This window comes from Elephantulus edwardii, unplaced genomic scaffold (genome assembly GCF_000299155.1).
Source record: "Elephantulus edwardii isolate Elephantulus edwardi_28Jun2011 unplaced genomic scaffold, EleEdw1.0 scaffold00113, whole genome shotgun sequence".
Taxonomy (NCBI): Eukaryota; Metazoa; Chordata; class Mammalia; order Macroscelidea; family Macroscelididae; genus Elephantulus; species Elephantulus edwardii.
Window position 1 is genome coordinate 9432062 of NW_006399863.1, and position 15083 is coordinate 9447144.

General features: G+C 42.7%; 2 protein-coding genes across 10 annotated transcripts in view; one reads left to right on the forward strand and one right to left on the reverse strand.

Moving 5' to 3' along the window:
• PBRM1 (polybromo 1) overlaps positions 1-6212 on the forward strand; it is a 116884-nt gene extending 110672 nt beyond the window's left edge. For 3 of the 9 annotated variants that reach the window (XM_006892242.1, XM_006892247.1, XM_006892243.1), the window contains 3 exons: positions 1841-1911; positions 2020-2236; positions 5817-6210. In XM_006892242.1, the coding sequence (XP_006892304.1) occupies positions 1841-1911; positions 2020-2236; positions 5817-5989 (461 nt within the window). In that variant the 3' untranslated portion in view covers positions 5990-6210. Of the gene's footprint in view, positions 1-1840; positions 1912-2019; positions 2237-5816 lie in introns of all 9 variants that reach the window. The other 6 variants (XM_006892246.1, XM_006892240.1, XM_006892245.1 and 3 more) reach the window with 5 other exon arrangements.
• Positions 6213-10882: 4670 nt separating this feature from the next.
• SMIM4 (small integral membrane protein 4) lies at positions 10883-14698 on the reverse strand. Its single transcript, XM_006892294.1, has 3 exons — positions 14536-14698; positions 11478-11543; positions 10883-11004 (listed from the first exon to the last, which is right to left on the reverse strand). The coding sequence occupies exons 1-3, from the start codon at positions 14684-14686 to the stop codon at positions 10883-10885; spliced, it is 339 nt and encodes a 112-aa protein (XP_006892356.1). The 5' UTR covers positions 14687-14698.
• Positions 14699-15083: the final 385 nt, after the last annotated feature.

Consider the following 15083-nt stretch of genomic DNA (forward strand, 5'->3'; position numbering starts at 1 on the left):
CATTCTTACCACATCCCTTGGTGTGACATTTGGAAATGGTGTTGAGGATTTGTATGCAGTGCCCTGTAAGCATTGCTATAAATGGCTTAGAAAGCTCACTGTTCTGTGAAGTATAGGTAGGACAGGTGCATATGCTGGAGCAGCAGCTTACCCCACCACACCCTCTTCATTTAATCATAAGGAATCTTCAAGAGCCTGTTGTGGTGGTCCAAACACCTTCTGGGTATTTGGACTCTTAAGAGTCTTAGCTTTGTAACAGAAAGCTCACTTCACTTGGCATTTTCTATTAAGAGGACACTTGAGCTTCCTGGAAGTTTCCTGTAAGCATTTCTGCACCTTAGAGTAATGGACTTATCAAAATATCAACATTTGGAATCCACTACAGAATCTAAAGGGGCACTGGTCACATTGGGTTATGTGTTGGACTGCCAACCAAAAAGTCAGCAGTTCATATCTGCCAGATGCTCCCAGAGACAGAGCATAATCTCCCATAAAAATTTATGGGGGAGCTCTGGTGGCTTAGTGGCAAAGAGTTATACTGCTAACTCAAAGGCACATGGTTCTGATCCACCAGCTGCTAAAAGATGTACAGTTTCCTCCTGTGCATTGAACTGCCTCTGAAAACCTGCTAGAGGGTCAGCTGTGAGCTAGTTCTAACTCAAAGTTACAACCACATCCTCACCCAATACTGTACATCACCAGGGCTCCTTAAAAACAAACCCAGCCCATACTGTGGAGTTGATTCTGACTCCTGGCAGCCCTGAGTGTTCACATCCATCAGCTGATTCTTGGAAAGAAACGAAGCAGTCTCCTTAAAGATTGACCACTTTGAAAACCCTGTGGAGATTGTCATTACTTAGAATCAATTCCACAGTTAGTAGGTTTCGTATGGGTAGAGGTGAAGTTCGCAGTCTTGGTCCTTCTGCAACCAGTGTGACTTGTTGGAGCTTTTTAAAGAACAGCTCTCCAGGGTTTTGGTTGCAGTTTGTTATTTTTCATTGATCAGGATCTTTGGCCATTCTGTGTTTTACGAAGGTTGCAGAGGTTGGTCCAGAGATTAGAATAGCTTCAAACTACAAATTTATATTATTTCTTATTTTATCATGTAAGGCCTGTGAGACAACAATTGCTTATGAGAAGTTACTAAGGGAAGTTTACAAAATAGTTACCAGAGGCTTCATAAAACTATGATAGCTAGAACTCACAAAAGCTTTCCTTCTGTATACTTTGGTCCCTTTGCACTTGGAGTTAACAACAGTAAGATCTCACTGTTCCCAAGTGACCTCGTCCCAGAGTACTGCTGTAGCAGAAGGAAGTGTCCTGTCTCTGACACCAGTGGTGAGTCTAGTTAGAACTGAAGGGCTGGCAAACTGGAAGGAGCCAGCAGGGATGTGCCTGCAGCACCAGCAGAGCTCATTTCACTGCACGTCCACGTTCTCTTCCCTCAGGCCCTGTTGGCCTAGCACATTGCGCCTGCTGAGCCTGACACCAATGCCACTCCTGCTTAAATGAATATGGGCTTCAGTTGACGTAAGATCATTTCAAAAGAAAACTGCCTTCAAAACAATTTTATTCTGACTATACCTGGGGAAATAGTTCCAGAATTTAATTGATTTTCTAAGTCATGAAAAATTGACAAACATGTAAAGGTTATACCAGCCAGAAACAAAGGCTGTAACTTTTCTATTTAAATGCCACATCCTATTTGGGTTGATTAGCATTCCTCTCCTCAAAGAGGTCATAGGTTTGTACTATAAATGGAATCATTTCTTATCTGACATAGTTTTTCAATCACCTCAGCCCCAAAGACTCTAATTGTGTACTGCATTCTGAATTATAGGTGTGATGCACCAAGGAGTGACCCCTATGGTAGGGACTCCAGCACCAGGTGGAAGTCCGTATGGACAACAGGTAAGCTTTCTAGTTTGCCTGTATGCGATTCCAGAAGGCCAGGCCTCTTCTCTCAGCACATATGAACAGTATCTTTTTACCTCACCATGTGCTCTTATGCTTTTTCAGGTGGGCGTTTTGGGGCCTCCTGGGCAGCAGGCACCGCCTCCATATCCTGGCCCACATCCAGCCGCCCCACCTGTCATACAGCAGCCATCAACACCCATGTTTGTGGCTCCTCCACCGAAGACTCAGCGGCTTCTACACTCAGAGGCCTATCTGAAATACATTGAAGGGCTCAGCGCCGACTCCAGCAGCATTAGCAAATGGGACCAGACCCTGGCAGGTAAGGCAAGGACTTCCAGAATTCACCTTCCCTCATAGTCCTCTTACTGCTGTTGGCATATTATAGCCAAAGGTAAACAGCTATGTGTAAGTGGAAAGAAGTCACTTAATAGAAGGTTTAGAGCATCTTTGCATATTAATAACATGCACTCAAAAAAATATTTTTTCATATTCCAAAACTTATATTGCCATAAACATCACTGCCATCTTTTTCATAACCATATTCTTAGTTTCTCTGAATATTTTAAGGCATGGAGATGTAGTTGGGTAAGTAAATAATAAAAAAATACATGTATTGGAAGGCAGCTTTTCCATTAAGCTAAAAAGCTGTTTATTTAATTCAGTAGACTTCTGTAGTTTCAGTACATACTGAAGCACTTGCAAGATTTAAAATCTGGGAAGGTGTGCATCAGGAATGTATCCTTTCTCCATACCTATTCAGTAATAAGATGAGCAAATAATTCGAGAAGCTGGACTGTATGGAGAACCAGATGAAGGAGAATGTGGTATAACAACTGAGGAAAATTCATCAACAGCTTGAGTTATACAGATGACACAACTTTGCAAACTCCTCACAACTGTACCCAGAGGCAGCATCCTGATACATTAAATGATTGAAGTTGTCAAGGATTTCATTTTACTTGGTCGCAGCAGTCAAGAAATCAAAAGATGTTGTATTGGGCAGATTTGCTGTCAAGTACCTCTTTAAAGTACAAGTATCTCAATTTAGTTTGATCTGATTCTTATGCATACCATCAGGTGAAATCCATGTATATAACCTGTGTTTATGTCTCTTAAAAAACGAATTTATAATGAATAAGTCATTGATTGTGCAAAATTCAATCATTCTCTCTCCAGCTCCATTTCTGTCACCGAGTCCATGTTTTCCAACTACTGAATCTTCTGTTTCCCAACTTTTGCATTCCAGTCACCCATTATTATCAATGCATCGTGATTGCATGTTCGATCAATCTCCGACTGTAAAAGTTGGTAAAAATCTTCTATTTCCTCTTCCTTGGCTCTAGTTGTTGATGCATATATCTGAATGATAGTGGTATTCACTGGACTTCCTTGTATGCATATGGATATTATCCTGTCACTCACAATATTGTACTTCAAGATGGATCTAGAAATTACTTTCTTATCTATGAAAGCAACTTTATTTTTCCTCACCTTTTCATCTCCAGAGTAATATATGATCATCCCACTCAGAATTCCCCATGCCAGTCCATCTCATCTCACCAATGCCTAGTATGTCAATATTTATACATTCCATTTCTTCCTTAACAATATCTAATTTTCCTACATTCATGGTTCAGCAGAGAACTGCCAGAAGTCCAGGCTGGGTTTTGAAGGGGTCGTGGTACTAGAGATATTATAGCTGATGTTAGATGGATCTTGGCTGAAAGCAGGGAATACCAGAGGAATGTCTATCTGTGTTTCATTGACTATGCAAAGGCATTTGACTGTGTAGATTATAACAAACTATGGCTGACTCTGAGAAGAATGGGAATCCCAGAACACTTGATCGTTCTAATGCAAAACTTATACTTGGACCAGGAGGCAGTCGTCGGAACAGAGCAAGGGCACACTGCATGGTTCAAAATTGGGAAGGGCGTATGCCAGGGATGCATCCTATCTCCATACCTTTTCAACCTATATGCAGAACAGATTATCCGGGAGGCTGGGCTCTATGAGGAGAAATGTGGGGTCAAGATTGGTGGACGATTTATCAACAACCTGCGTTATGCGGATGACACAACCCTGCTTACTGAAACTGAAGAGGACCTGACGCACCTGCTGCAGAGGATCAAGGACTGTAGCCTACAATATGGATTGAGGCTCAATGTCAAGAAGACAAAGATTCTCACCACTGGACCAATTGGCAGCATCAGGATGGATGGTGAAGAGATTGAGATTGTATACAGCTTTAGTTTGCTTGGCTCCATAGTCAACAGTCTTGGCACCAGCAGCCAGGAAATTAAAAAGTGCATTGCCATGGGAAAGTCTGCTGTTAGGGACCTCTCCAGAGTATTGAAGAGCAATGGTGTCTCTCTGGAGACTAAGGTGCGTCTGATACAGGCCATAGTCTTCGCAGTCACTTGTTTTGTATCAGAGAGTTGGACAAAAACCAAGGAGAATTGATGCCTTTGAGCTGTGGTGCTAGAGAAGAGTATTGAGAATACCATGGACTGCTAGGAAAACAGACAGATTTGTCCTGGAAAGGGTTAAACCGGGTGGCTCCTTGGAGGCAAGGATTCTGAGGCTCTGTCTAACATACTTTGGACATGTTGTGAGGAGAGACCGGTCCTTAGAGAGGGACATCATGCTTGGGAGGGTGGAGGGGACAGTGCAGGAGAGGAAGGCCCTCTATGAGGTGGATTGATTCAGTGACTGGGATAATTGGGATGGGAGTGTCAGAGGCAGTGCAATTGGCACAGGACAGAGCGGAGTTTAGGGCTGTTGTACATCGGGTCGCTATGAGTCACAGGCGACTCGACGGCACATAAAAACAACAGCATGTCAGTTTAAGGACTATATAGTGCACCTGACCCAAACCATGGCATTTTCAGTTGCTTTGCTTGCATGAGAAAAATTAATAAAGTGAATAAAGAAGGCCAAAAAAAAAATCAGTGCCTTTGATCTGTGGGGGAGTAGTATTGACTGTCTTAAGAACTGCCAAAACAAATCTGTCTTGGAGGAAGTGCAACCAGGGTGTTCTTTAGAGGCAAGGGTGAAAAACTGTGTTTCATCTACTTTGGATTTGTTGTCAAGCGGGACCATTCCTTGGAAAAAAGGCGTCATGCTTAGAAAATTAGAGGGTCAGAGGAAAAAAAGGAAGACCTTCCACAATATGGATTGACACAATGACCACATTAGTCAGCTTGAGCTTACTAGAGACCTTGAGAATAGCATAAAATAGAACAAGGTTTGTTGTTCACAGGATCGTGATGAATTGTAGTCGATTCAGTGGCACCTAACAACAACGTATTTTCTCTTCCTTCAATTGTTTAACTTTGAAGTAATTAAATGCCAGGGTTTACTACATGAAAAGATTAGATCTTTCAGGTATTTGTATCTCTTGTTTCCTTGTTCTCAAGGAGATTTGTATCAAATCATTCCCTTTTTTTTAGTGAAGTCATAAATTAAACAGTTTCTGAACTACAAAGCATACAGCACCTGTGACACATTCTTGGCTAGGATATTGCCAATGAGTGATCTTAAACTCATTGCCATGGAGTCAGAACCATTCATAGCTGAGCCTCCAGCTTGAGTTTTTAGAGGCCGTAAATCACACCCTCTAGGAGGAGAGTGCCTATCTTACTCCTTTGGAGAAGCTGGTGAATTTGACTGCCTGCCTGCCTGCCTGCCTTGAGGTTTGCAGCACAACCCCTTACCTACTCATAAACCAGAAGGGAGTTTCCTAAATGCCTAATAAAATGAATATGAGTTGAATGTCACAGTATCTGATTATTTTTGATAAATCATACTTGAATTCTGAAGGAAAATGTGTCACCTTCTGTTTCTCTCTCTCTCTCTCTCTCTCTCTCTCTCTCTCTGCCTGCACTTTTCATTTTCAGCTAGAAGACGTGACATCCACTTGTCCAAAGAACAGGAGAGCCGCCTGCCCTCTCACTGGCTAAAGAGTAAAGGAGCCCACACCACCATGGCTGATGCCCTCTGGCGTCTTCGAGATCGAATGCTCCGAGACACCCTTAACATTCGCCAAGCATACAACCTAGAAAATGTTTAATCACGTCAATTCATGTGTTTCTTTTATAGAAGCATAAAGAGTTTTGTGGAACAGTAGCCATTTTAGTTAATTGGGGTGGGGGAAGGAACAAAGGATAATTTTTATTGCATTTTACTGTACATCTCAAGGCCATTTTTATATAAGGACACTTTTAATAAGCTATTTCAATTGTTTTTGTTATATTAAGTTGACTTTATCAAATACACAGAAGTTTTTTTGCATATGTTTTCTTCGTTTAAAACCAGTTTCATAATTGGTTGTATAAGTACACTTGAAGTTTTATCTAATTTTTACATGTTGCCATAGAACTCAAACCATCAAAGATGCCCCCCTCCCCCTTGGCTTGGGGTTTTTGCTTGTTTTGGTTTTTTTTATAAAATAACAAACAAAATGTAAAAAAAAAAAAAAAACACAAACCACAACAGTTTACAGATTAGTTTAAATTGACAATGAAATGTGAAGTTGGTCTTAGTTTACATCTTAGAGAAGGATATATAGTTTGTCCCATGTGCCTGAATATCTTAAGCCACTTTCCACAAAAGATGTTGCTTATTAGTGAAGTGACATGCTTTCTTTGAAAGGCTGTTCCTTAGGTTCTGTCTGGCACGCTCAGGACTGTGTGCTCTGTGGACTATAAGGCTCACTGCAGGAACCTGAGGTCTGTACTGTGCACCCTTCTGTAGCCAACGAGAGGCGCGTCTTCTCGGGCTGCATTTGACATCTGTGATGTCAGTTATTTTTTCAGAAGATGTGCACAACCCTGAATTATATTTAGTCTTGGCAGGTAAGCTTAAGGGTACTTTGATCTCTTTATAATGAATTAATAACTTATGCCTATCTTTGTATGGTAAATGAGTGAAAATTTTTTGATGTGTTGGGAAAACATTGAAGTTCATTCTGAAGAGGTGTATGTGGGATTGATTTACTTTTAAGCATAACAGATGACCTCACAGAGGGATGGGAGTGAGGAGCTGAATATAAGCTGCATCCAATACATAATTGTGAATAGCAAAACTGTCACCTCATCAGGTGTTTATTAGTTCCTCTTTGTCAGATGTGGTGGGGATTTTTTTTCCTTGGAAGTTTCAAGGTTGGAGTTCTCAACCACTTTAAAGTTTTCTAAATATTTCAAATTGAGCTTATTTTTTCTAACTTAGGGGAGAAAATACTCAGAATTTAAGAAAACTTCTCACTTTATATAGGACCAGTACAGATTCTAAACTCTTGAGTTTGATGACCTTCTTCCTTAAATGATCTTAGAATAAACATTTGGAGGCACAGTATGATACTCAGACAGGTAGAAAGCATCCAACAGAAACCATTATTTCACTGGGGGCCGTATTTTGAATCCTGCTGCATTGGAACAGGGGTTTTTGTAGAATTTCCACTGCTGTTTGAGAGAGACTTGGAGAAGATACTTTTTTTTTTGCTTTTAATCTGATATGGATCACTAGCCATTACTAAATCATGAGGGCAAGAATGTAGATTGGGTAAAAATCTCTTATGTCTAAATACTTTAAACATAGAAGGCCCTTATAACTTAATTGCCTGTAGTCAACCACTGGATCTCAATTTGCATCAAGTATTTTTCAATATTTTTGAGAATTGTATTACAATTATGTCACCACAGCATTGTTAAATCAGATGAAGAAAGCCTTAGCTCCTTGTTATTTGAGTCAGTGAATTATCATGGACTTTATAATACAATCAGATTCTTTTCTTTCTAGCTATCTATGAAGTACACCAAAGAACCTGAAATTTCATTTTGGTTAAGTTATTTATTTATTTCATGCATTCAGTTTCTCTCCTTTCTAAGGTCTGGGTGAGATTTCTTTGGGAAGCCTCTAAAAACTTCACTTTGGGCTACGTGGGGCATCAGAAGCCAGAGCACTCCTCCTTGGGCTCCCCTCTGGTCCTGAGAGGTGCAGGAAGCGTCAAACCTCCAGCCAGGCGGCCCAAGGCAGTGCAGAGCTGGGCAGGGGCCACCAGGCAGGCCTTAATCAAGTTTAGAAAAAGAAGACAAATATATAGATATATATATGTGTGTGTGTATTTATTTCAGAATCATGTCTTTTATATATATTAACTTGGAGTATATCATTTAATATTTAGGAAATAGTTTGAAATCGTCCATCTAGAATTCCATCCCTAACTCCTAAAAAAAAAAAAGAAAAAATTAATAAACCTTAGCTTAAAGAAGTACAAGTGAACTATATATCTTTTTTTCATGAGTTTTTTTGGATCTCTAGTGATGTGGCTTAGAAGGTATGATAGCCTAAATGTTTTCAAAATGTAAGTTAATTTGGAGAAATCTTGTTTATGTCAGGTTTAAAATGGTGTATTTGTCAGCCAAATTATTTAAAAGGCCTTTGTTTTTTAAATACCCTTCCCTTCCTGTGAGGACGAATTTAAGGGGGACATTTATTTCTGTATAATCTTCAAATTGGTGTTGATGACTTTTCAGCTTAAGCATTTTCAGACCTTAGTAAAATTTGGTTTATTTGCTTTTCTGTATTAAAAAGGGGTCTGTGTGATAATTAGTCTTATGTATGTATCATATGTTTGTTTACCTAAAGCTTTTTAATCCAAATAAAAATGGAGTTTGCAAAGTGATTTGGATTAACCAGGTTTAGTTGTTCTGTTCAAGCTTGTGTCAGATGTTAGTTTCAAGCAGATTGGATTCCTGCAAGCCCTGTCAAGCCAGCAGACACACCACTGTCATTTCAAAGCGGGGAGGCGGGAGCTCCTCCAGAGGAGGTGTAGGTCCCAGCCAGAGGTTCTGGGCTCAGACTGCATTAACACAGAAGCAGATCATAGACTACAGCCTTCGTGGCAGCCCTCAAGCTGGTGGTCAGGGGTTCCCTGACATGTCCTCATCGGAGCCAAAGAAATAGGCTGACATTAAAACTGAAATGGGCTACTGAGGATTGTTAGGAGAGTGGCAAGAACCAGTCCAGATTGCTTGTGGCCTAGTGTTTAACCTTAGAAGCTCCTAAAACCACCACACTTCTAATAAGAGGGTAAAACCATTTCCCTTTAAATATCACTTTGTAGATCCCTTAAAGTTTAGAGCTATGCTCTTATGTGTGCTCATGAGCATATTTTGAATGTACAGAAACACAGCCAGGTGCTATGTGCAAACAAGTAATGCTGAGTACTACTTTGTTCCTTTTTAGTTTGGAAACGTGCTAGGTCAGCTGAGTAAATGTTCAGAAGTAACCAAATTAATACACTATCCTTTTTCTGGAAGAGCTGTAGTATTTCATGTCTTGTGAATTGAAAATAAATGTGCCAATCCCAAATTTAATTCATGTGTTTGTAGACTGAAGTTTCAGTAGTGCTTTCCTATGAAAGAAATGACTTTGTCATTGTCCAAATGTATTTGTCATTCTAAAATAAGTGCTGTATATTTTGTTGGCAGTGTAACTTCTTACCCAGTAAGCCACCAAAGCTCTGTTAAGTGCTATATTTTTAATCATTTATTAAACTTTTTTATGCTTTGTTGCTAACAGTGGAGCTGTTATCCAGTCAGTGTGGAGGACCAGTGCTATTTTCCTTTAAATCATTGAATTCTAGTGTCTCGTGAGTAGAACTGTACTAATACCAAAAACCTACTGTTGTCAGATCTACTCGTATTCATAGTGACCTTACAGGACAGAGTTCTGCTGGCATAGTCCGTACCTTGTTGAACTGCTAGCTAGACGTCTCCAGCGCTTCAGATCCACCAGCCACTCTATAGAAGATGGGCAGTGCCCTCCTGTGAAGATTTAGACTCAGAAATCTGATAGAAGGTTGCTGATTAGGAATGAAAGTCTGAGTCTTTAGGACAGAGAACTGTCCCCTCAGGCCTCCAAAGCTGTGATTTCTATGGAAGTGGACTGCCACATCTTTCTTCCTCAAAGTAGAATGTCCAAGAGGTTCAAACTGCTGACCTTTCAGTTAGAAACCAAGTGCTTAACCATTTGTACCTAAGAGAATTGAGGCAAAACTGAAAAGGACTGAACCTTGAGATGACACGTTTCTTTCAGCTTCCAAACTGATGTGACCTAAAGTGTCTTCAGTTCAGCATAAACATTGTTCTGTCAGTTCAGAGGGGGGCTTTGTCCTTCAATTAATCATGACTCTTGAGGAAAATCCTCAAGATGATGAACCCAGCCGTCAGGCCTCTGGGTTGAGGCAGGGAGAGTGAGGGGCGTTGGGAACAGACCACAGAAGGGGCTGCATCCTGGGAATGGCCTTGTTGGGAAACAGAGTGAATAGATTTTAATAGTCTATTATTACTTGTAAAATGTGTATATATTACATATTTTGTAAAGCTGGATCAGAGGGAACTATAAAACCACACAACTGAGAAAAATGCTTCCTAACACAGTACCTTATGCAGCAGTCAATTAAAGGATCTATGAGGTTAGGGTCACCAAACTCTTTAAATGACAGAGCTGCACAGAAGACCTTGATGAACCACACCTGCCCCCATGCTGCTCGTATCCCCTGGCTGTCACCCAAGCCTCCAGCTGGCAGTGACTGAACTTGTTGTAGGTAGACTGAGTAATCGTTTTTTCCATATTTACACACCAAATAGCTTTGAACTGGATTCATACTCGAATGAATGAAATCAATGGGGGCAAAGATGACGCAAAAAAAATTTTTATGAAGATTACTTGTGAACAGATCATGAGCTTTAGGCTGCCCTGTGCCTGTAGGCATCTGCTTACTCCTGAGCATTAAAAACAGGCTTGAAACTGAGTCTCCTTTAATATTTCCTTGTTAGATATGGATAAGGGATGTTGGATGTCGTTATCCAAGCATGAAAACATGTGTTTTTCTACAATTTGACCCAAACTTATTCTGGGTCAAATGGCAAAATCTCTCCCAAGAGCTTAAACTTTGGGTTCATTCTGATCTTGGTTGCTCCACACTGGGCAGGTTCATTTTCTCATCAAAGCAGCAAGTGTTTTTCTTTGGCAGGTCGGCGTCAGCAGCAGCAGCATTCAGAGGAGCGTGAAGCCTGATACCTGTGGTCCAGCCCGCAAGTCAGCAGAGGCACACCAGGGATGCGAGCTGTGAGCGCTCGCTATGAGTACTGATGGAGTTTCCACCACTCTAGCAAAATGTTTACAACTTGGTAGCCAGAATGGGACAGGTTCTTTATGTCATGATTAAATCTGTATCTTGCATATAAGGTTCTCATTTGTTTTCTAAAAACAAAGGACTTCACAAATTATTCCGGAAGCACTGAAAAACATCCTACTTGAGCCTTGAATTTTTTAATAAAATACTTCACAGATTGGGTTCAAAAGACGGGTTTGTTTTAAGAGGAAACATTTTCTCTGAAGCATTGTCCAACTGTATTCAAGTAAAAATTCTTTGTCAAGGCTGTTCTTGGAATAAAGTGAATCTGCTGGTATAAGAAGAGTTCTGGAAAGTACCATGTAAAGGAGATAAAGCCAGAGCAGAGTTTTGTGTTCGCTTCATCGCTGCAGCTCACCCTCTGGTGTCTCTTCAAGCCTTCTCTGATACTGTCTTTCCGAGGCTTTTCTACGGTAGACATCATCTGTATCAGACAGAAATTTTGCTTCAATTTTTAAGAAACAAAAGGTGCCATCTCTTAAGTTTTAAGAGTTACTTTAAGCAATAAGCCAGGTGTGTCACCCAATTTCTAAATCTCAATATCCACATTTAAATTTCATATTACATAAAATACCCATATTAAATTTCAAACAAAACCAGTAACAACTGCATTAATGGAGCACTGAACATTAACAGGTAAAGGTCACAGCTTCAAGAGTAAGATTCCTGTGACCATGGAATGAGCTCTCAGTTTCAAACATACCTGTCAGCAGTGTAAAGATCTTTGCTTCACAACTTATAATCCACCTCTAGGAATGTTGGGGGAAGGAAGGAATGTCAGTTTCCTTGCTCTGAGTAGCTGCTTTTCCAAGATTATTGATTCTCCACCCTCGTGTAACAAAACTTCGTTAGGATGCATGCCAACTCTGCCAGCAGTCTGCTCTGCCCTTCCCTCAGGCCCAGAGGACTCTGGCACCTAGCTCAGGCTCTTTGACTCTGCTCCCATCACCCAAGCTACACCGCTTACAGGAATGACCTCTTTGCCAGTTCCCCAACTTCTGCCATCCACTTGCGTGCTCATGTGACAAATCCAAACATTCTGCTCTATAGCTACAACTACTGGGAGGCCTTGAACCTCACTAGCTTCCTCCTATGTCCTTGACCCAAATGTCCCTCAAGACCCTTGTTCTCTCTTCCTGAGACAGCAGAAATCCCTCTACTTTCTTGACCATATCCTACCTTCTTGACATACAGCACGTCAGCCACAATGAATCTCCAACTTCCTTCTCCAGACCTTAACCAGCTGGCTGCACACAGCAGAGCTTCCTAGCTCTTCTAACGGGATCCACTGTGATGCCTGATGATCATGATCTGGGAATGGCCAGACACACCTCACAGAAGTGAAAAATTCTGGCTAACTGCTAAGAAGTAACTCCTACTGCCCGCCTCTCTTGGAGCACCAAGTCTTTCCAACTTGTCCATCTTTTTCTTCAGGTCTATCAAGATTTCTCTTTCCTGGGATGTGTTACCTTCAGGCTCTCTAGCAAGACTGACAGTTGCTCATAGTTCTAAAAATGCTACACTCCTTTGACTTTTGTGAAAATCTGCTTGTGAAAGTCCCACAGATCCAAATCTTTAACCCAGATCTGCCTGTTCTGTCAGTGTTCCTCACTTCAAGAAAAATTCCATGCCTATTCCAACTGTCCCACCAGACGTCCCACCTTTCCCTTACCTCCAGAGGCCACTGAAACCCAGTCCCTTCAGCACTTTCTCCCTAGTCTACCTTAGAACAGATCACCATCTCCATCCTGGACACTACAGAACCCAAATGTTCCCGTCAGCCTTCTCTCCTCCACAAGAAGCCCTTCTCCAAACATTAATCTGCTTAAAACCCTTTGCTTACACCCACAGATCCCCATTCCCTTTGGGGTCTTAACAGGTGTCTTTCCAACCACTTCTCTCTGGTCAATCCATCTGTCTAACCCTTTAGTTCCTGGCTTGCTAACGTGGTAACTCTTCCAAGAAGCCTCTTCTGTACCATCCACCAATGAAGATCCCCCGCCTGTGACTCCAGGCCTGGCCTCTACTTCCCTGTCACAGCATGAACATACTTCCTGCTGTCTTCATAATACCTGAAGTAAAATTCCACAGTGGAGGACCCTCTGCCTTGTTCGTCATATCCTGTTATCATGCAAGCCCATAGGACCCCCTGTCAGAGTAGAACTGTGCACCACAAGGTCTCAGTGGCTGAATTTTCAGAGTGGGTCACTGGCTTTTATTCAGGGTGCCTCTGGTGACTTCATGCCTCCCCCCTTTCTATTAGCCTCCAAGGACTTTTATATCCTATCACAGGTGCACATCAAATAATGAATGAACAGAATAAAAAGTACCAGAAGTACTAATGAAATACAAGAACTGAATGAAAACGTGACCTGGCAGATCGGAAAGCGCCTAAGGGGTTGGGAGCGTGTTCTCAAAGAAGTGCTCCGCGAAGCAATGCCATTCTTGTCACTGTGCTGGGTACTTCCACAGTGCAAGGTCCTGGTGTCTGCCCTGTACACCAAACCCACTACCAATGAGTCCATTTCTCAACTCAGCCGCACGGAGAATAAATTTCCCCACAGAATTTCCGAGACTGCAAAATCTTTAAGGACGAGGAAGTAGACTGCCTCATCTCTCTCTTGAGATTCCAACCACCTAGCTACCTTCTGGTAAGCAGCCAAATACATGAATCGCTGTCCCACCAGGGCTCCTGCCCTGTAAGGACTGTGGTAGCTAGCACAGGTAGGTAGGTTCAGTTAGCGATGCCACGCAGGCCGGCTCCCTCCACGGTTTACACTGAGAAGTCCACAGGGGACGGGAGTTAGCAGGAGTTTCCGCGAGTTCTCAGTTCAGAAGTCTCAAAGGTGAACGTCAATGTGCTTAACCCGGTCCATTTTTCCAAGACCAAGCAAATAAAACTGCACCGGTTTTACTGGTGCACTGATTAACTCCGGGGCTAAGCCTGAAAGGCAACTCCACCAGCTGCTCCGGGGAGGATGACGGGGCTTTCCCTAAAGACGGAGGTTGTTGTCATTGTGTACGGAATCGACCCTTAGCTGACCCTCCCCGGGGTTTTCAGAGGCGATAAATCGCTGGGGAAGAGACTGTCCATCCTTCTCCCGCAAAGCGGATAGTGGATTTGAACCACGTGCCTTCGGGACTGCAGCGCTGATTCTTATCACTAGGCCACCAGAGCGCCCTTCCGTAAAGTCTACATTAGAGCCTTGACAATTCTCTTTAGTACTATGTTACTCCGCACTAACAGAGTCCTAGTCAGTTGGAATCATTCCCCGGCATTGGGACAAGGGTAAAAGGTTCAGGAGCGTTGAATGTAACGAGCCTTCTGAAATAGAAGTCTACCCAGGCACACAGGCCTCCTGCTGCCCCAAGCCTTCCTGAAATAAAACCCCCGTGGCTGCCTCGCCCCCACTTACAGAAGGTCTCCTGTCCGACGCGCACCCTGATCATGATCCACTCCATCGCGGCTCCAAGGACAAAAAAGAAGGGAAGGAACCTGTAGATGCCAAGTCGCTCCTTCCCAGGAACCCTCTGCAGAATTTGCCTCAACTGGGCCCTAAAGAACATGACTGGCCGAGGTCTAGGAGCTCATCCAGGTGAATCGACGAGGGTCAGTTAGCTTTGACACTAACGACCCAGCTCGGTCAAGAGCGACCTGCCATCTGCGATCCGCCGCGCCGGGAACACCCGTTGCGAAGCGGCGAGAGGTGGTGACCCCACCAATCAGAGCGCGGCGGGGCGCACAGATTCACCAATCAGAGTATACAGGGCCGCGCGTGCTCTGTGAGACCAAATCGAGCGTGAAGGAAATTGGCGCAGGCGCATTGGACCGGGGGCGGGGCGGCTCACGTAGCGCCCACCCAGTCCTGGCCCCGCCCCGCGCCCTGCCCCGCGCCGGCGGGGCTCGCAGTTAGGGCCTCGCCCCCTACCCTGCCCCCGCCATCTTTTCCTAAAACTCAGAAAT

What these genes read in the sequence shown, in the direction of transcription:
- SMIM4 (XM_006892294.1), bottom strand. Translation starts at nt 14,686, where the DNA reads ATGTTCTTTAGGGCCCAGTTGAGGCAAATTCTGCAGAGGGTTCCTGGG. An exon ending in CGTCGGACAGGAGACCTTCT is followed by an intron (nt 11,544 to 14,535) that starts GTAAGTGGGGGC and finishes TGTCTGATACAG; the next exon opens with ATGATGTCTACCGTAGAAAA. An exon ending in GCTTGAAGAGACACCAGAGG is followed by an intron (nt 11,005 to 11,477) that starts GTGAGCTGCAGC and finishes GCTGGACCACAG; the next exon opens with GTATCAGGCTTCACGCTCCT.